At 38.9% G+C, this 20,781-nt stretch overlaps 1 protein-coding gene across 3 annotated transcripts in view; it reads right to left on the bottom strand.

Moving 5' to 3' along the window:
* Nucleotides 1-20,447, bottom strand: part of CENPI (centromere protein I) — a 110,866-nt gene extending 90,419 nt beyond the window's left edge. For all 3 annotated transcript variants that reach the window (XM_060407957.1, XM_060407958.1, XM_004022481.5), the window contains exons 1-6: nt 20,370-20,447; nt 18,149-18,381; nt 17,166-17,291; nt 12,606-12,724; nt 12,211-12,318; nt 163-211 (exon numbers count right to left, since the gene is read on the bottom strand). In XM_060407957.1, coding sequence (XP_060263940.1) covers nt 163-211; nt 12,211-12,318; nt 12,606-12,724; nt 17,166-17,291; nt 18,149-18,381; nt 20,370-20,374 — 640 coding nt within the window. In that variant the 5' untranslated portion in view covers nt 20,375-20,447. The remainder of the gene's footprint in view (nt 1-162; nt 212-12,210; nt 12,319-12,605; nt 12,725-17,165; nt 17,292-18,148; nt 18,382-20,369) is intronic.
* Between the last annotated feature and the right edge of the window lie 334 nt (nt 20,448-20,781).

The raw sequence follows: 20,781 nt of genomic DNA, 5'->3' as shown, positions 1-20,781 counted from the left end.
CAGTTAAGCCATTAAGCAGATGCTCTTAGGTAAAAGTACTAAAAAGCAATTCCCACAAAACCTTGCCATACAACTAATGCTAATAATTAAAACTTTATAAAGGCCAATACAAATGCTAATTCCACAGAGTGAATGTAATACAATTGGAATGAAAATACTCACCATTCTCTTTTTTGGTAAGTAAATATAACAAATGGCAGACATAAGGGCACTGTCAAAATATAAAAATTAAAAGAAAAAAATGACAATATATCTTGAAGAGAGCAACAATGCATTTTCGTTAAATGTCAATCCTACAATGATTAAGTAAAAAGGCTTCAGGACTTGACTGAACAATAGTTTTAATTAGCATGTCTTTATGCTATTTTGGGGCTTCCCTAGTGGCTCGGCTGGTAAAGAATCTGCCTGCAATGTGGGAGACCTACGTTCAATCCCTGGGTTGGGAAGATCCCATGGAGAAGGGAAAGGCTACTCACTCCAGTACTCTGGCCTGGAGAATTTCATGGACTGTATAGTTCATGGGGTCACAAAGAGTTGAACATTACTGAGTGACTTTCACTTACCCACTTACACTATTTTTAAAGTTATCTTTGGAATACAACAATGCAGACAACTTGAAAACCAGAAACAGAATCTTCTGCCTAACAAAAATTTATGTATTCCTTCTAACGCGTGTGTACATGCTAAGTTGCCTCAGTCACGTCTGACTCTTTGTGACCCTCTGGACTATAGCCTGCCAGGCTCCTCTGTCCATGGGATTCTCCAGGCAAGAATACTGGAGTGGATTGCCAATTCCTTCTAGTAGTCCACAGCTATTAAGTTATAAACTTAAAACTTTTATCCTGATTTCCCACTTAAAAGTATTTTCCCATGTTACTTGGTCTTCAAAATGATCATTTTCAATTATCTTAATATTCCAGTGAATATCCCAGAATTTAATTAGCCATTTAGACCTCAGTCTGGCAAAATAGCACACACTCAATAAATTTGAGCTTAAAGTACTGAAGGATTGGTTCCTTATAACCACATCATTTTGAGTGACCACTTGTTGACGTTTTATTCTAGATTAGAGGTCAGCAAACTATAGTTCACTTATTTTTGCAAATCAAGTTTTACTGGAACACAACTGCACTAACTCATTTATGTATTGGCCATGGCTGTTTTCCTGCTACAACAGCAGACCTGAGCAGTTGTGACACAAACTGAGTGGCCTGCAAGGCTAAAATATTTACTTCCTTTTCTTTATAGGAAATCTGCTGTTACTTGTTCTAGAAGAAAACAGAGGAGAGTATCTTCATGACAAGAGAGTAGCAGTTCATTTTTTCCATTAAAAAATGATAACCATAAAATAAAACATAAAAGAAAAACCCCAATATCTGTTTATCAGACAAAAAACAATATTCTATTGCAGGAATGGAAAAACAACAACCTGTGGATCAAATTCAGCCCACTGCTGGTCACCATGAATAGTTTTATTGGAACACAGTCATTTGTTTATTGTTTGTAGCTGAGTTTGCACTGCACCAGCAGAGTGAATACTTGTGACAAAGACAGTATGACGCTCAAACCTAAATATTTACTATGTGGCCCTTTAAGAAAAATTTGCCAATACCTACTTTAGAATATAGAAAATTGAAAAAGTAAATTATTAAAGGGGGCAACAGAGGATAAGATGATTGAATAGCCTCACTGACTCAATGGACATGAGTTTGAGCAAACTCTGGGAGATAGTGAAGGACAGGGAAGCCTCGCGCTCTGCAGTCATTGGGATCACAAAGAGTCAGACACGACTTAGCGACTGAAAAACAACAATAACAAATTATTAAATGGGACTAGAGAAGCAGCAAAACCCAAGATTTTTTTTAAAGAAAGTTATATTTTGGTAGTTATGACTCTATACTTTAAAGTACAGAATTCCATATTGTCACTCCTGTACTTAGAAATGAGTTGATAAAGACTGAACATACTTGTAAGAAGTGTGAATTTAGATATAGGATCTTTTTTTTTTAAGGGAAGAATACATATTATGACCAAGTTACCATATCTACACAAAATATAGTAACTTTCTGTAAAAAAAAATTCACTGCCTCACATCCCTAGGATATGAACCATTGAAAGCTGAAGTGTTAGTCACTCAGTCATGTCCAACTCTTTGTGATCCTATGGACTGTAGCCCACCAGGCTCCTCTGTCCATGGGATTCTCCAGGCAAGAATATTGGAGTGGGTTGCCATTCCCTTCTCCAGGGGATCTTCCCAACCCAGGGATCGAATCCAGACCTTCTGCACTGCAGACAGATTCTTTACTGCCGGAGCAACACAGGGAATGCTGTGAACCATTAGCAATACATGTTGGGTATAAAATAAGTGTCACCCTAAGCTCCAGTATTCTATCTGACACTGTCCTTTAATCACATCTAGAAAGGAAAAATTCATGTGCATCTGAGACTTTACAATTGCTTCGCTGACAAATAGCCACTGCATCTCAGTCACTACAGAGTCAAGTGTCCATCAAGTTGTGACTTTTTATTTTTACTTTTTGGCTGCAAGACATGGCATATGGGATCCTAGTTCTTGATCAACGATTGAACCCACACACCCTGCAGTGGAGTCTTAACCAGTGGACCACCGGGGAAGTCCCAAGTTGTAACTTTTTTTTAATGCTTTTTATAGTTAGGATCCTTATTTCTTCTGGGTAATACTTATACAAATGTGTTCAGTTTATAAAAATTGACTGAACTGATTGAGCCCACGTCTCTTTTGTCTCCTGCATTGGCAGGCAGGCTCTTTACCACTGGTCCCACCTGGGATACTTCAATAAATATTTTTAAAAGAGAAGAAGGAAAAAAAAAAAGGAAGGCCCCTTCTCACCTGCCATGCTGAGCAAGAAACTCTTTAGTCAGCATCATGAAAACTACTCAAGCATACTGAAATTATTTGACAAACATTTATGAATAGATCTTATTCATTCATTCATGAAAGTATTTATTAAGCAGTAGATAAAACACACAAAAAGACCTGCTCTTATGAAGTTTACAATGCTAGATATTTTGGTTATAAAAGGTTCAGTCCCTGCCTGAAAGAACTCCTAAGTATGTATCCAAAAGAATTCTAAGCAGGGACTTGAACAGACACTTGGATGGCAATGTTCACTGCAACATTATTCATGTTAACCAAAAGGCAGAAACAATCCAAAAGTTCATCAACAGATAATGGCATATACATATAGCAGAATATCATTCAGTCATAAAAACAAAGTTCTGATATATGCTATAACATGAATGAACCTTGAAGACATGTTAAGTGAAAGAAGCCAGACACAAAAGAACAAATACTGGATCATTCCACTTATATAAGGTACCTAGAATAGGCAAAGCATTATGCTTTCAAGTAAAAAGTAAAGTAAGTTAAAAGAAGCCAGTCAAAAATGACCCCACACTGTATGATTCCATTTATGTGAAATGTCCATAATAGGCAAATCTCTAATGACACAAAATATATTAGGAGTTGCTTGCATGCATTCATACAAAGTCGTTTCAGTCACGTCCAACTCATTGTGACCCCAGTGACGTAGCCCACCAGGCTCTTCTGACTATGGGGATTATCCAGGCAAGAATACTGGAGTGGGTTGCATATCCTCCTTCAGGGATTCTTCCCAACCCAGGGATTGAACCCACATCTCTTATGTCTCCTGCATTGACAGGCAGGTTCTTTATGACTAGTGCCACCTCAAAAGCCCTAGGAGTTGCGTAAGGACCTCTAAACAGAAAGATAGGGGTGATAGCTAAAATACATGAGTTTTTTTTTAAGTGTAAGAAGTTCACAATAAAGCAAGCCACATGAATATGTTGGTTTCCCAAGTGGTATGAGGTTTTTGAAGTGATGAAAATAGTCTACAATTGACTCTGCTCATGGTTGCACATATCTTTGAACATACTAAAACCCAGTAGATTTTACTTTGAGTGGACTGTATGGTATGTAAGTTAAATCTCACAAAGCTGCTTTCAAAAAGTATTCAGAGGAAAAGAAACAACATATTATAATTAGACTGATTTAACAACAATGGAAAGGAGGTGCCAGTGGAATAATACTGTCAATGTCCTGAAAGAATTTAACTGTCACCCTAGTGTTCTACACACAGCAGATATATACACACACCCTACATATACATGTATCTGTTCTTTTTCAAATTCTTTTCCTGATTAGGCAGAACCAATTTTCAAGAACATGGGCATAGTAAAGACATTTTTAGGCAAAGACAGAACTTACCATCAAAGATTCTACTTTCAAACTGGGGCTCTATGACAACCCAGAGCAGTAGAATGGGGTGGGAGGTGGGAAGAAGGCTCAAGAGGGAGAGGACATATGTATATGTATCTATGATGTATGTTGATGTATGGCAGAAATCAACACAATATTGTATTATCCTTCAATTAAAAAATTAAAAATAAAAAGATTCTACTGAAAGAATATTCTAGGGATTTCCCCAGTGGTCCAGAGGTTAAGATGCCACACTTACACTGCAGCAGGCACAGGTTTAATCCCCAGTTAGGGAGGTTCTATATGCTGGGTGGTACAGCAAAAAAAAGAAAAAAAAACTAAAGAAAATATTTTCAGAGAGGAAAATAATCTCAATTAAAGGTCTGAGATGTAAAAACAAATGATGAGCAAAGAAACTGGCAAATATGTGGGCAAATCTAAACAAATATTAACTGTGAAGAAAATAATAATGTCTACTATGTGTGTATGTGGAGGAGGATGGTGAAGAGTCAGAGCTAAAATCAGATAATATGTACAGTCTGGGAGGGATGTGATCAGAGTTAAAGCATTCTAGGGCCCTGTATCTTTCAAGATGAAAATAACGATATTGGTTACCTCTAGACTTTAAGAAAAGCCTTAAAGATTTCAACTGAGAAAAATTATAAATAGTTATTAATTCATTAAAAAATAAACCCATTACATGATAAATGATATATTTTATTAAAAATAACTATCTTCCAAACAAAAGAAAAATAGTAAGAAGGATGACTTTTTATATATTCTACATTTTATACTATATATGCATATTAAAATAGGTACAATAACAACACCACACACAGAGTATGTAATTTCCAACCAAGAATGGGGGAAAACCACAATCAATCCAAAATATAAGGGATGAGGAAAATAATCAGAAAAAAAGCAGATCACTTAGAAAGCTCAAAATAAGAGATCTCAGGGCTTCCCTGGTGGCTCAGTGGTAAAGAATCCACCTGCCAATACAGGAGTTCCACTCCCGATCTGGACGATTCCACATGCCATGGAGCAACTAAGCCCATGCACCACAACTGCTGAGCCTGTGCTCTAGAGACTGGGAGCTGCAACTGCTGAAGCCTGTGCATCCTAGAGTCTGTCCTGAGCAACAAGAGAAGCCCGCATACCACAATTACAGAGTAGCTCCTGTTCCCTGCAATTCTAGCAAAGACTGCAGCAATAAAGACCCAGCACAGCCCAAAATAATAAAATTTAAAAATAAGGTATTCCTACTTATTTCTACGATATCAATAATCACTACAGAGGTAAATAATTTTCCAGGAAAAAGTGAAAAATCATTAAACAGGATTTAAAAATAAAATCTGTGCTACACTAAGTTGCTTCAGTCATATCCAACTCTTTGCAACCCTACAAACTGTAGCCAGCCAGGCTCCTCTGTCCATTGGATTCTCCAGGCAATAATGCTGGAATGGGGAAGTGTCTAAGACATAAGGGCAAAGGAAGATTTTTCAAAAAACCAAAAGATAGAAATACACCAAGCAATGTTGTTGCTGTTCAGTTGATAAGTCGTATCCGACTCTTTGTGACCCTATGGATTGCAGCACACCAGGCCTCCCTGTCCCTCATTACCTCCCGGAGTTTGCCCAAGTTCATGTCCATACCAAGCAATATACTAGCCAAAATAAAGCCTGAGTTGACAATGTCAATATCAAACAAAATGACTAAAATGAAAAGCATTTCTAAAATGCTACTTCATGATACAGGTTTGAATCAGCAGGACAATATGAAAACTATAATTGTGCCTTTACCTAATAATAGACTCAAAATATATAAAGCAAATTTGACAGAACTTTTTAAGGAAAAACTGACAAGTCTGCCTTCTGAGTGGGAGATTTTCAACATACATCACTTGGTAATTGATAGATGAGCAGCAAGAGCAACAACAACAAATCCATAGGATACGGAAAATTTCAATTACAATAACCTTCATTCCCTTACTCTAGTCTTCAACAACTCACCCCACTGTCACTCTAAATCCTGTCATCACATTGAACCAGTGCCCCCCTGCAATTTTAAACTCCAATGCTACAACTTCTATCATTCCAGTTTTTAATCCTAATACATGCCTTTAATGTCATCAGAGCAACCTGAAACTCAGCTGTTTGTGCTCCCAATCTGCTCTCTTTAGTCTTCACCTTCTCCCTTTTCTCTCTAGACTTACTGATCCATTAGCTCAGTCACTCTCTTGCCTTCGTGTCCCACCCTGGAGGAACTACGACCCTTGACATTAGTAACATCACAAATTCGTGCTCCCTAAACTTAGAGTTGGACTGTGAAGAAGGCTGAGCACCGAAGAATTGATGCTTTTGAACTGTGGTGTTGGAGAAGACTCCTGAGAGTCCCTTGGACTGCAAGGAGATCCAACCAGTCCATTCTGAAGGAGATCAACCCTGGGATTTCTTTGGAAGGAATGATGCTAAAGCTGAAACTCCAATACTTTGGCCACCTCATGCAAAGAGTTGACTCATTGGAAAAGACTCTGATGCTGAGAGGGATTGGGGGCAGGAGGAGAAGGGGACGACAGAGGATGAGATGGCTGGATGTCATCACTGACTCGATGGACATGAGTTTGAGTGAACTCCGGGAGTTGATGATGGACAGGGAGGCCTGGCGTGCTGTGATTCATGGGGTCACAAAGAGTCGGACACGACTGAGCAACTGAACTGAACTGAAACTTATGTAGGCCTTCAGAACTGTGTCTCTTAATCTATCTCTATTTCCACCAAGAGCTATTTCAAAATGTATACTCTCAAACATAACATTCTATCTTTTCTTCCTCATTCTCAGCAGAAGACCTTGCCTCCTACTTGAGTGAAAATTTGAGAAAAAAAAAATCACTAAAACCACTGGGCAGGAATTCCCTCAATCACATCCCTTACTAACTCACAAATTTATGGACATCAACACCCATATCTCTCTTCCTATTGAAAAGAAATCCCTATAACTTTAACCCTGAAAGTGAAAGTGATAGTCACTCAGTCGTGTCTGACTCTTTGCAACCCCTATGGATGGTAGCCCACAGGCTACAGAGGCTACAGAGGACAGGCTCCTCTGTCCATGGAATTCTCCAGGGAAGAATACTGGAGTGGGTTGCCATTTCCTCCTCCATTAACCCTGATCCCTACTCTTGATACCGCTCCTCTATATTCCCATGGAACTCTGTGGATACTATCACAGGATTTATCACACTGTACTTCTCTCTCCTACTACATTTAAAGATCTTCAAGGCTCAGGCTCTGACTAGGTAGGTTGCCTTAGCAAAGTTACATAACTTTTCCAAGCCTCAGTTGTCTCATCTCTAAAATGGGAATAGCATTTCCCATGAATCCTGCCTCTAGTCACATGACCCTGGATAATTATTTGACTTCTCTGTGCCTCAAACTCCTCCTCTCTAAAATGGGGATAAAAGTGTATATGTCACAAAGGCTGTAAAGAGGTTTAAATGAGTTCAAACCACTTCTTATCGGGTGTGTTTTACATTTACAGCACATTTCAGTTTGGCCTAGCCACATTCCCAATGCTCATTTAGTCACATGAGGTTAGTGGCTACCACACTAGAGAGCACAGTATAGAAAATAGTAGGTGCTAAATAAATGGTTATTTTGAATTGAGGTTAAGAATAAAAAGAACTTTCAGACCCTCAGAACTAGGAAAAAAATACATAGTCTGACATTTCATTTTCTACATTTTAACATCTCTGAAAACAAAACTAATCCTAAAATCAGTATCAGGTAACAATTTTAATAGTAATATCTCATTGTAATGGTTCAAAAGATAATGATGCATCTTAAAACTGATGTCATCTTAGAGTTGGTGAAATACTGTGTAAAGCACTTGGCGTATGGTATATAAAGCTCATATAACTATATGAAGCTTATAGTTAACTTATGTGCTAAGTTGATTTGGTTGTGTCCGACTCTTTGCAACCTATGGGCCACAGCCCACCAGGCTCTTCTGTCCATGGGATTCTTCAGGCAAGAATACTGGAGTGGGTGGCCATGCCCTCCTCCAGGGGATCTTCCCGACCTAGGCATTGAACCCGGATATCTTATGTCTCCTGCATTGGCAGGTGGGTTCTTTACTACTAGCGCCATATGGGAAGAACAATAGTTAACTTATTCTTACTCATATTTGTATCTCCAATACTAGTTCAATGACTCTCACATTAGTTAATAAATGTTCACTGAGTGAATTTCTACAGGATGTAACCTCAAACTTTGTACATCTGAAGCCAAACATATTATGTTCCTTTTAAAACTACCTCCTTTTCCACAAATTTCTTTCTATGGTCAAAGGTACCATCATTTTGCAACATACTGGCTTACAAACTCTATCTTTATTTCTTGACCTTTCCCTTAATCCAGTTTAGGTACTAGATTATGTCAATTCTTCCTTTACAGTCTCCTTTAAGATTTGTCCCTTCAATTTTTCATACCCCTTAATCTCCGATAGTGATTCTCAGACTTTTTGGTCTCAAGACTCTTAAAAACTAGAAGATCCCCCAAAGCTTTTGTTTATCTGGTTTATAGCTGTTGATATTGACCATATTCAAAATCAAAGCTAGGAAATTTTTTTAATGTTTAGTAACTCATTTAAAAAATAAACTCATTACATGTTAACCATAAATGAAATATTTTATGAAAAATAACTATATTTTCCCAAAAAAAGACAGCATGACATAGTTTTACATTTCTACAATGTTTCTGACTTAATAGAATATAGATACTCTGCTTATGCATTAAATGTAACAATATATTGTTATGATTGAAGTACATGAAGAAAAGTTAGCCTCACACACATATGTAATTGGAAAAGAAGGAATATTTGAATAGCCTTTTCAAAAAATTATGGATATTAGTCTTTGATACTTCACCAAAACTATTAAGTGGTAGTCTCTTAGGAAATAGCTGCAATATGGATTCTGAAATCTTATCAATTAACTCTTTGTACTCTATTCCATTAAAATTCCTTGATATATCTTGTACTTTGGATGGCTTTTACTCATACATAATTTCAAACGAGATCATTTGGAAATTAGTTATACCTATCTCCCAAATGTTGACATATTTCATTATATAATTATTAATATAATTATAATCATTATATAATACTAAAAATCACAGTCATTAATATTCTCATTCTCATCAGCAAAGTCTTTTAAGTATTGGGAAGCTATCAAGTTCACAATGACAAATACAATTTTTCAAACTTGTCATTTTTGCTTAAAAGCTCAAATTTTACCACTTGCCACAAATAGTGCCAGTTGTTTTCTATGAAATGACCAGCTCACTTTGTTCATTTTCAAGAAAACATCTGCCAAATACCAAGTCTGAATAACCATAGTTTATATGTCAGTCATTCTTTGAAGTAAAAATGGTATTCCATGGAATAAAGCAGCTAGTTTGGCTCACAATTCAATCACACAAAGTTCCTTCCCTCATGACAACTGTTGTGCTTTAATATGCAGAAAGGATTTATTGATACTTCCCATTTCACCAGACAGAATATTAAAGATATGTCTCACAGGTTAAAGTTTAATATAATTAATGAATTAATCTTTATTGCTTCATTTGGGACATTATTAAGTAAAACCTGCATTTTTGTTTTTTATTACAGTAAAGAACACAACAAACCCTACTACAGTGTGGACTCACTGCCCTGAGTGTGTCAGCAGTTTTATCCACCATCAGTGCAAATGTCAACACAGTGAAAATAGCTATTAACATCTTGATATCGCTATAAAGATAATTTTAACCTCTGAGACCTCCTGGAAGTTTCTCAGGAAGCATCAAAGGATTCACAGAGCATATTTGAGAATTGCTAAGTTTAGGATATCATCATCATGTCAGTCTCCTAACTAGTCTTCCTGATTCTAGCTTCCATCCTAATTCATCATGTTTGGCATTATTAGATACAACTTCCTACAATGTTGCTTTCAACATGTTCTGTCCCAAGTTTTTCAGTGATTTCCCCACTGGATAAAGTTCAAATTCCTTACCATCATATTTTTTTTTTTTTTTTAAGCAAGGGGCAGTTTTATTCTTACTTCCAACATTCAGATAGCACTATATAATCAAACGATTCTATAAAGTGACATTTTACTGTAATCTCCTAAGGAAGGGATATCCCTGCCCAACCCTCCCCGACAAACTTTCAGCCCCCAGAGCAGGCGTCCTGTCGGAAGGCAGCTGTTGCTCCATCTTGCCCTGAGGAAGGAGTTTCAAGCACCACCGTTATGTTCTGGAATTTTCTTTCTCCTACAGCCGATAGTCTTCAGGTGGAGACCAAACTCTCGGAAAAGCCTCTATTTCTTCTTGTGTGTACTCATCTAGACGTCTGGGCACTTTTCGTGGTTGAGGAAGCTCTTCTGTTAAATTCTTAAGAATATCTTCTGGTATATCTTCATCTGGAAAAAGGTGCAACCTCTTCATCAGAGTTCTTCTGTGAAGGTTTTTTGGCAGCATGCCATAAATAGCTAGTTTTACAATTGCTACTGGATCCTTCCGGTGAAGCTGAGCAGCTGTCACTTGTTTAAATCCACCTGGGTAGCCAGTATGTGAGGAGTACACTTTTTGCTCCCACTTGTTTCCAGAAAAGGCAATGTGCCTTGTGTTCATGATGACAACATGATCCCCACAGTCACTCAGTTGATGGTAGACAGGCTTATGCAGTCCTTGAAGTCTAACTGATGCCAGGGCAGCAAGCTTGCCAGGGGGCTGCATCTTCCCATCTAGGAGATACCAAACTCGGGCAAAAGTGGCCCATTGCTGCGGCGCCCTGGACAGACTCGCCATGCTCCCGAGCGGCGGCCCCGCGCTTCCCTTACCATCATATTTAAAGACCGCTACAATTTTTCCTCACCCAATTTTTTCAGCCTTACCACCCACCACTGCCTGACATCAATTGTAATTAAGTCAGTCTGATATATTTAAGGTTTCCTAAAACACAATTTACACAGTTCACAACTTTGCTTGAAATGTTCCTGTCATATCAAACATCAAATCTCAAATCCTACTCCACCTTCATGGCCCAGTTCAATGCCCACGTACTTTATGATGCTTTTTCTAATCACTCTGGTTTACAGTGTTCTTTTCTTCCTGGAAATATCACAGCAATTATTATCCTCACATTAACATACACTGTCTTTGATAATAGAACTTACGCGTTGTCATTTAACTTTATGTGCTTCCCTTAGTCTCCGAAATAGATTACAAACCCCTGGAATATAGAAACTCTCAGCTAATCTTTGAATCTTCTACACTGTCTCATATAATGCAACAAACATAGTCAATTTTTGAAAATGAAATCAATAAATGAATTCCCTCCCTTCCCCAAAGCAAGAGAAGTTCTGTTAGATGAATGGTTCACATGGTCTGTGAACTACTGCTGGTCCTTGAAAGACTTCCAGGTGGACAGTAGATTGATTTCTTAGAGTTATTAATGCTTTCAATGGGACTAATTATGCTATTTAATCAAAATCAGTCCACTGGCATCTCATGAAAAGTAATCCTCTCCTTCTCATTAATTCTGATGAGGTTTTCACAGTGTTAATCAAGAAACTGTAGAATAAGTGACCCAAAGGACCCTGTTGAAGTGGTTTAAAAGGGAAAAGATGGCAATCACTGCTCTAGATCAGCAGAGACTCCAATGTGAACTCAATTCTATCTGTAACAATTATTTCCTTAAAAGAAGATAAAAAACAAATGTGGGGAAAATGTCATTTGTTAATCTGAGAGACCGGTATAATGGTGTTCGTTATGCTACTCATTACATCTTCCAGTTTCATACATTTTAAAATAAGTAAGGAAAGTTGTTTGGCACTTTGAAGCACATATGGTGCATCGATATACAAGCACGTATCACTGATCAATGCATAATGCTGTTCAATTTTTACTTACCAGTGCATCATCTTGCAATGAAGCAAAAAAGAAGCCATAGAGCAAGTTAATTTGCTCCTTGTGATCAATGAAGTCAAACATTGCAACCAGCCAACGATAAAAAAGCACCTATTGAGAAACAAAATGTTTATCTTTAGAGAAATATAACTGGCAACAAAAGAGCTTAATTACCCCCCTCAGGACTGTTTTAGAAGCCTCTAGCACAAAGAAGGATAATAGATTTTATTTCTCAGTAAAAATTTCTATTTGAACAGAGTTCTTGCATCAAGCTATATTGTTCCAAAACTACAAGCTTTGCACAAAAGGCCACTGCCATTACTTCATAAGTGGCTCTTCCTTGCCAGCGCTTAAGTGGCTCTGAAGGACTTATCATCAAAGTGTTTAAAAAAAATTACCTTGGTGCTACCAGAACACTTGCCAGCACAAAGCCAGGAGACCGCCTTAACCACAGAATCTTCTGATATTAGAGTTGCTGGAATCATACACTTGAATATCCGAGTGTTTACAGCACTCCCTAGAAAGCAGACAAAGTCCAAATTAAACTACATTTTAGGGTCTTGATTGTCCCTTCATTGTAATTAACTCTTGGTCCTAAAACTTTCCCTTTACGTTGAAGGCAATAAAGTAATATTCAATAACACTTACGGCAAAGGCAATGGCAACCCACTCCAGTGCCTGGAAAATTCCATGGATGGAGGAGGCTGGTGGGCTACAGTCCATGGGGTCGCTAAGAGTCAGACACGACTGAGCGACTTCACTTTCCCTTTTCACTTTCATGCACTGGAGAAGGAAATGGCAACCCACTCCAGTGTTCTTGCCTGAAGAATCCCACGAACGGGGGAGCCTGGTGGGCCGCCATCTATGGGGTCACACAGAGTCGGACACGACTGAAGTGACTTAGCAGCAGCAGCAATAACTCTTATCATCATTACAAAGCATAGTTTGAAACAAAAATGTACCTTTAACTTCTAATATAAACTACAAAGCAGATTCTTTGGCTCTAATATTTCTATCTAACAATGGAGGATGAATACAGGATCTCTTCTTGGAAGGATGAAAATGTTTGGACAATTAGATAGTAGTGATGATTGCCCAGCTCTATGTGCTGTGCTTAGTCACTTAGTCATGTCTGACTCTTTGCAACCCCATGGACTATACAGTCCATGGAATTCTCCAGGCCAGAATACTGGAGTGAGTAGCCTTTCCCTTTTCCAGGGGATCTTCTCAACCCAGGGATCAAACCCAGGTCTCCCACATTGCAGGCAGATTCTTTATCTTCTGAGCCACCAGGGAAACCCAAGAATACTGGAGTGGGTAGCTTATCCCATCTCCAGGGGATCTTCCTGACCCAGGAATTGAACCAGGGTCTCCTGCATTATAGACGGACTGCATTGTAGGCAAACCTGGGAAGCCCACCCAACTCCATGGATATGCTTAAAAAAAAAAAAAGAAGAACAAAACCAACCCCATATGCTTCCAAAGGGTGAATTTTATGGTATGTGAATTACATCTCAAAAATAGTGTTTTACTCCTAAGAAAATTTCAAGGACTTTTAAAAATGGCATAATAGATTCTGGTTTATTTAAATCTACTGTAAGACATCTTACATCAGCTGCTACATTTAAGAACAGATAGATGCATTTGTATTCTCCATCCATGCCCCAAAAGTGGAAAGGATACCAGAATGAAACAACTACCCTATTAGCTGGTAGTACTGCCATTCTATATTGGTCCAATCTTTCCATCATTCTCTGGCTTCCATGCTATTCTCCCATCTGCTAATAGAAGTGATGTGACCAGTAGCTTTGTCTTAATATACACCCTGTATCAGCTTCTGCTTATTAAGGCTTCAATAATTTTATATATACATATATTATCAATTTCTTTTTGTATTTAAACATCGTTTTATTTGCATTATACTGTGGTGATCAGAACCATTCACTGAAAAACTAATGTTCTCAACTTCTCATACAAGTAGAAGCCACAACAGTATCTTGGATACATGTGTTTTTAACCAATGTTTTAAAGGCATTACAGTGTGGTAATCACATCCATTCAGTATAACACTGTTCTCAACTTCTCCCGAGAGTAGCATTCTTAGAAATATACAGGTCTTTAAACACTGTCTTAAATGCACTATAGCATGGTGATCACATCCATTCACAAAGATAACACTGTTCTTAACTTCACCCATAAGTAGCATTCTCAGAAACATCTTATACATGTCTTTTATTTTCCTACAGGTGCAGACCTCTTGTTTTTTTTCCTTAGTAAACATTGTATATATTTAAGACGCACAACATGATGATATGATATAATCAGGCCTCCATATCCTCAAGTTCCACATCTGTGAATTCAACTAAACACAGAAAGTGTTCCTAAAAAAATATTACATAAAGTTCCAAACAGCAAAGCTTGAATTAGGCATACACAGGCAACTATTTACACTGCATTTACATTGTATTTACAACTATTTATACAGTTGTATCACTGGAAAAGACTCTGATGCTGGGAGGGATTGGGGGCAGCAGGAGAAGGGGACAACAGAGGATGGGATGGCTGGATGGCATCACCGACTCGAGGGACTTGAGTTTGAGTGAACTCCGGGAGTTGGTGATGGACATGGAATGACTGAGTGACTGAACTGAACTGAACATGTAAACACCTGGCAGATACTGTATACCTATTATAGTAAAATGACTACTATAGTCAAGCTGATCAACATTTTATTTCCTTACATAGTTACCATTTTCTTCTCTGTGATAAGAGCACCTAAAGTCTATTCTCTTGCAAATTTCCAATATTCTATACAATATTACTAACTTTAGTCATCATGTTCTCTAGATTTACTTATCCCACATAACTACAACAATGTGTCTCATCAATTTCTACCCCATCATTTTGTGTTGAAAAAAGGAAGCAGTGATGGCAGATAGTGAATCATAAGAATAAAAATCTCTGGTTTCCACTCAGTGATTTCCCGTTTTTACCTCTCTTCTCCCCTATTCCCATCCCCCAATTCTTGTAAAGTTTATAACAGTCTGACCACTAATACTTTATACATATACCAAATTCAAGGGGAGAATTCTATGTTGAATAAAGTCCTATATTGACTCTGTTCTTACTTCCCAGTGACTTTTTAATTACTAAAGAGTACAAAGTCCTTTTGTACCTAATTATGACATTTCTAGCATACCTGCCCTTGAATATGCATTTCAACTTAGCAAAGGAGTTACATACAAAGATCTAATAGTGATGGGGGATATTATAGAAATAACTAGAAGGAGAAAAGCAATTAAGGAGGCTACCTTAATGTCTCCAAATTCCAGCTTAATAGAAAAATGAAATTAGACTGGAAAGTTACAGATTATTTTTCAAATTGTTATATACAAGTTTCAAAGCCTGAGGCATGCATTTTTAAAAACACATGCATTTGCTACAAGACCTAGCAAACATCACGAAAACCTAATCGTTCATTTCTGAGATATCATAAAAGAGAAGAGAAATTCCAAAGTAGAAAACATCTGTACATTCTACACATGTTTTAAGGGGAGAAGGAATAGATAGGATTGTTCTCGATAGACACTAATTAGTTAAATATGAATTCATGGATATTTGTTAGAAGCAAACAATCTGAAACCACTTATAAGAAGACCAATTTTATTAGGTCAAATTTAACTTTCTAGGAAAACAGAGAGCACTAATCAGGTAAAAATAGAGAACTAAAATACCTGGAAGTCATATACTGAATTCAGCTAGTCATGCACTGTTTCTTTAAAATAAACACACATGCCCTTGCAAATGGCAACCCACTCCAGTATTCCTGCCTGGAGAATCCCATCGACAAAGGAGCCTGGTGGGCTATAGTCCATGGGGTCGCAAAGAGTCGGACCAGACTGAGGGACTAACACATACCCTTGCAAACATGATAGGATATGCACAAAGGAACCCAATATGCAAAATGATATAGTAAGTATCCAATTTTGATAGTTGTCTTAAAGAAAAAAAGCAGAAAATCTGATAGCAGTGTGGTGCACTATGAACACTAGAAGGGGAGTAACGAGACCAGAGTTCCCCAGTTTTAGCTCTGAGATTAAGCAAGTCTCTTTAACCACTCTGGGCTTCAGTTGCCTCACATTTAAAATGAGAATGTTCAAGGGCTAAAATACTCTCTAAGTCTAAATTTGGATAAAGGTAGGTTAAAAGGTTCTCAAGTGAAAAGAATAATGGACAGATACTATTTCTTTCTAAGATTCCCCACCTCCACCCCCATACAAATGAACTTAGAACAGAAAAGGAAGCATTTGCTCAAAAGAAAAAGCATCTTAACGGTTAAAGCCAGAGACACTGGAATGGAGACAATATCAACAGTGACTTACTGTCACTGATAAGTGAGTCTAAAGGCAATAAAGTACACCAGCGATCTCTTAATGTGCCTTCCAGCAACACTACTTAAACTATTATCTACCCTTCCTAACAGAAATACTAAAAATTGCTTCCAAGCATTTGGTAACAAGAATCCATTCTAAAAATAAAAATGTGATAACTAGCCATTTTCAGCATATGCACATAGAAACTTTTTGTTAAGGTAGTTTCAACATAGTGAAAGTGAAAGTCGCTCAGTCGTGTCTGACTCTTTGTGACCCCATGGACTATACAGTCCATGGAATTCTCCAAGCCAGAATACTGGAGTGGGTAGCCTTTCCCTCCTCCAGGGGATCTTCCCAACCCCGCGATCAAACCCAGGTCTCCCGCATTGCAAGCAGATTCTTTACCAGCTGAGCCACAATCGAAGTTTGGAGATAAGGAAGGTCCATTTGTATAATCTTAGATTGGTTTTATGAAGAGAATAGGAAAAATATACAGTTCTTTAACTCCATCTGATTCCAATCAACAATGTAATTCAAATTCTGAAAGGCAAAACTAATGCTGAAAAATTTATCCCCGTGACATACCAAATTTGCCACTGAGTGCCACACTTAATAGAATGTCAATTCCTTCTGGAGCTAACCCATTCTTCCATGCCACGTTTTCCACAGTTTTCAAGTGTTTCTCTTTATTCTGTGAAGTTTTAATGGGACCTGAAAGAGGAACAATAGTAAACAGTGAGAACTTTAAAACTCTCTCACTCCTCAGCCTCAACAGTTACAATTAGACTACTTCAAACAAACAGCTTTATGTAAAAAAAAGTCTTCCTAAAAACCCTTCAAAGCCCCTAAAACTCTAGAATATTTGACAGCAGGAAAACTGAGTCCTGATCTGGTTTCTTTGCTCTAAATTAACTAAAAGCACAGAACTTAAGACTAAGCTGTTTTCAATAACTAAGACAGTGGTTCACAAGGTTTCCTGCACATTTGAATCACTTAGAGCTGTTGAAAAATTCCAATGCCCAAGTTGTGTCCCATACTAATAAAATCAGAAAATCTAAGAGTGGATGCCAGGTACCAGTGGTTTCTAAAGATTCTCGGGTAGACTTCCCTGGTGATTAAGAATCTGCCGTGCAATGCAGGGGACTCGGGTTCGATTCTCAGTCAGGAAACTAAGATCCCACATGCTGCAGAACTACTGAGACCTTGTGCCACAACTAGAGAGTCTGTGAAACGAAAGACCCCACATGACACAACAAAGATCCCGAGCACCTCCTGTGACAAAGCTGCATCCGTGATGCAGTCAAATAAATCAATATTAAAAGAAAAAGATTCTGAGGTAATTTAATCCCAACGTGCAACAGTTTGAAAACCACTCTGCCAGAACATTCTTTGTTGTTGTATCCCTAGTACCTAGCATACTGATATGCAGTTAAGTGCTCAATAAATGTCCATTAAATAAACAAAAATCATGAATGAGCAAAAATATGCTTTCCTTTAAAAATCCTTACCAAAAGAGTCTAGAATTTTTTCACAGGAACAGGCCTTACACAAGGAAAACAATCTCTTACCTTTCTCAAAGTATCTCAATGCTATCTGCAGAGCGTTTTCTGTTTGACCATCAGCACCTTCACAATCTTCCACAGTATTGTTCTGTCCACATTTTGAGATGCTCTTTGAGTCATTTAGGTCCTCTTTTACTCTCCAGGCTGAGAGTCTAGTCTGATAGCTACTACTATCCTGTGAAGTCCTCTTTCGTGCCCAAGAGTTAACTTTCTTTTGAGATGACATTACTGCACATGTTCTATACAAAAACAAGTGTCAAGGTGTCACTAACCAGCCAAACAGTTACTCCCTTTTTACTCCAAAGACAGAGCACCTAGCATACAAGTACACAATTAAAAATGACAGCAATCCAGGCAACAAAATCTATAGGTTAACTTTCTCAAAAAGCCCTTTGACTTAAAGAGGAACAGAGAGAAACAGCTCTCCAAGGTAACATTCACCAGCTGAACTGGCCCTGTGGGAGGGGGGAAAAAAGATGGTAAGAGTACAGGGAACATAACAAATTCTCCTAAAATGGCTATATCACATAAGTGAGTCTAATACTAATTCATCTCATGAACTCAATGTTACTTTCTCCACTCCTATTTCTCTCCACTTTGCCTTGATTTTGCTTTTAATCTTTAATGCTGCCTGCCTTGTCAGTGCAAAGTTTAAGACAAACTGGTTGCCAAGCTAAGGATTCTCAGAACAGAAACATGCCTCACTAATTCACTTATTCAGTAAATAATTACTAAGCATCATCTATATGCCAAGCACAGTTCTACTTATCAGGGATAAATCATAAAAGTCAAGGCCTCTGCTATAGTGAAACTTACAGGGGGTGGGATGGGGAGGCGCACGAGAGTCAATAAATAAGTAAATAACTAATGCTGCTGCTGCTGCTAAGTCACTTCAGTCACGTCCGACTCTGTGCGACCCCATAGACGGCAGCCCACCAGGCTCCCCCGTCCCTGGGATTCTCCAGGCAAGAACACTGGAGTGGGTTGCCATTTCCTTCTCCAATGCATGAAAGTGAAAAGTGAGGGTGAAGTCGCTCAGTCGTGTCCGACCCTCAGCGACCCCATGGACTGCAGCCTTCCAGGCTCCTCCATCCATGGGATTTTCCAGGCAAGAGTACTGGAGTGGGTTGCCATTGCCTTCTCCGAATAGTGAACATAATATACAGTGGTGTGATTTTAAAAAGTGGGGGTGAGGTGACAGTGACAAGCTACTGTGGAACAAGTGTTCAGAGAAAGCCTCTCTGATGTGACCTTTAAGCTAAATTCAAATGCCAGGAGGAACCAAATATGTTAAGATCTGGTCAAAGAGTATTTCACAGAGAGAAAAGAGCAAGACATACTAAGATCTTGAAGCAAGGTCTTTGTGTGTTAAACAAACAGCAACACCACCAGTAAGAGGTGAGGATGAGTAGTGGCATGAAAGAGGTACAGAGTAGTGGGAGACAAAATCAGAAAGGCAGACAGGGACTGCTATATTGGGGTTTGTCAACCAAAACAAGGAGTCTGGATTTTAAGTGTCATAGGCAACTAACTATAAGGGGAAGGGAAGAGTGTCAGAGAGAAAGTGATACCATCTGATTTGTTTTAAAATCGTTTTCGCTGCAGCGCAGAGACTAGAATGTCAGGAGTCCAGGAGTGGAAACAGACAATTTAAAAAGTTTAGCAAAGGGTCAGAAGAGATGAGAGTGTGGTCTGAACCTGGCCTAAAGTGTAAACAGTAAGAGAGACAGAAGATGATTGTAATCGTGAAATGTTTTGGAAGGAGATTGATCAAGGCCATAACAAAAGAATTGGATGTAGGGAAAAAGAGAGAAAGCCAGAATGACTTCTAAATTTGGGGCTGCAAATGGGAAAAACGAAAGGAATGGTCGTAATGACACTCAACCCCACCTCCCTAGAACAGATGAGGCCGGAGCAGGAAGGAGAGCAATACGTGTGTGTAGACCACCAGGAAGTTCCAGGTTGCCAGTTGTTTCCTCGGTTCCTGTGTAAGAAGGGCGGGCGACCTGCTTCTGGCCCCTTCTGATGGAACTGTCCCATCACTCCTCAAGAACTCCCCTCTCACAGCCTGCAACAGGGAGCAAACCTGGCCGCGACCACGGACCCACTGGGCAGATTCCTGGTGTGGGGGAAACCCGACACCTTGGAGGACTGCCTTGCTCACAAGTCAGGAGATTCTCTTCAGTACCTGAGCTCCCATTTTGCCGTGTGTTTAAAAGTACCTCACCTCATACACTCCGGGGTCCCAAATCCTCCGGGTTCCAAACACCACCTCTCAGATTCAAATAAGCAGGCTCCACCCCGCGCATGCGCTTCCGCGGGGACGCGGCTGGCGCCGGGGCGGAGCCCCGTGCTCTGCTGAAGCTTGATTGGTTGAGTCACAGCTCACTGGCGCGAGGCGGTGCGCGCGCTGACGCTGACGCAAACTCAATTCCTCAGAGCCCCGCGCCCCACCCGCCCGGGCCCGGCCGTTGCTGCTAAAATCAGCTGATTGGCTGACGTTCCCCTAGTTCTAATATTGTTCGCATTCGTTACTGTGCGTAAAACAAAACGATTAGTGTCTCGGTTCTTGAATTTAACAAGACCAATTATAGTGATCCTTTTGCTCAGGCTGATCCCAAATGTCGGGACTTTGTAGG

The sequence above is a fragment of the Ovis aries genome, chromosome X, assembly GCF_016772045.2.
Source record: "Ovis aries strain OAR_USU_Benz2616 breed Rambouillet chromosome X, ARS-UI_Ramb_v3.0, whole genome shotgun sequence".
NCBI classification, from domain to species: domain Eukaryota; kingdom Metazoa; phylum Chordata; class Mammalia; order Artiodactyla; family Bovidae; genus Ovis; species Ovis aries.
This window is presented reverse-complemented; position numbering and strand designations above follow the sequence as displayed.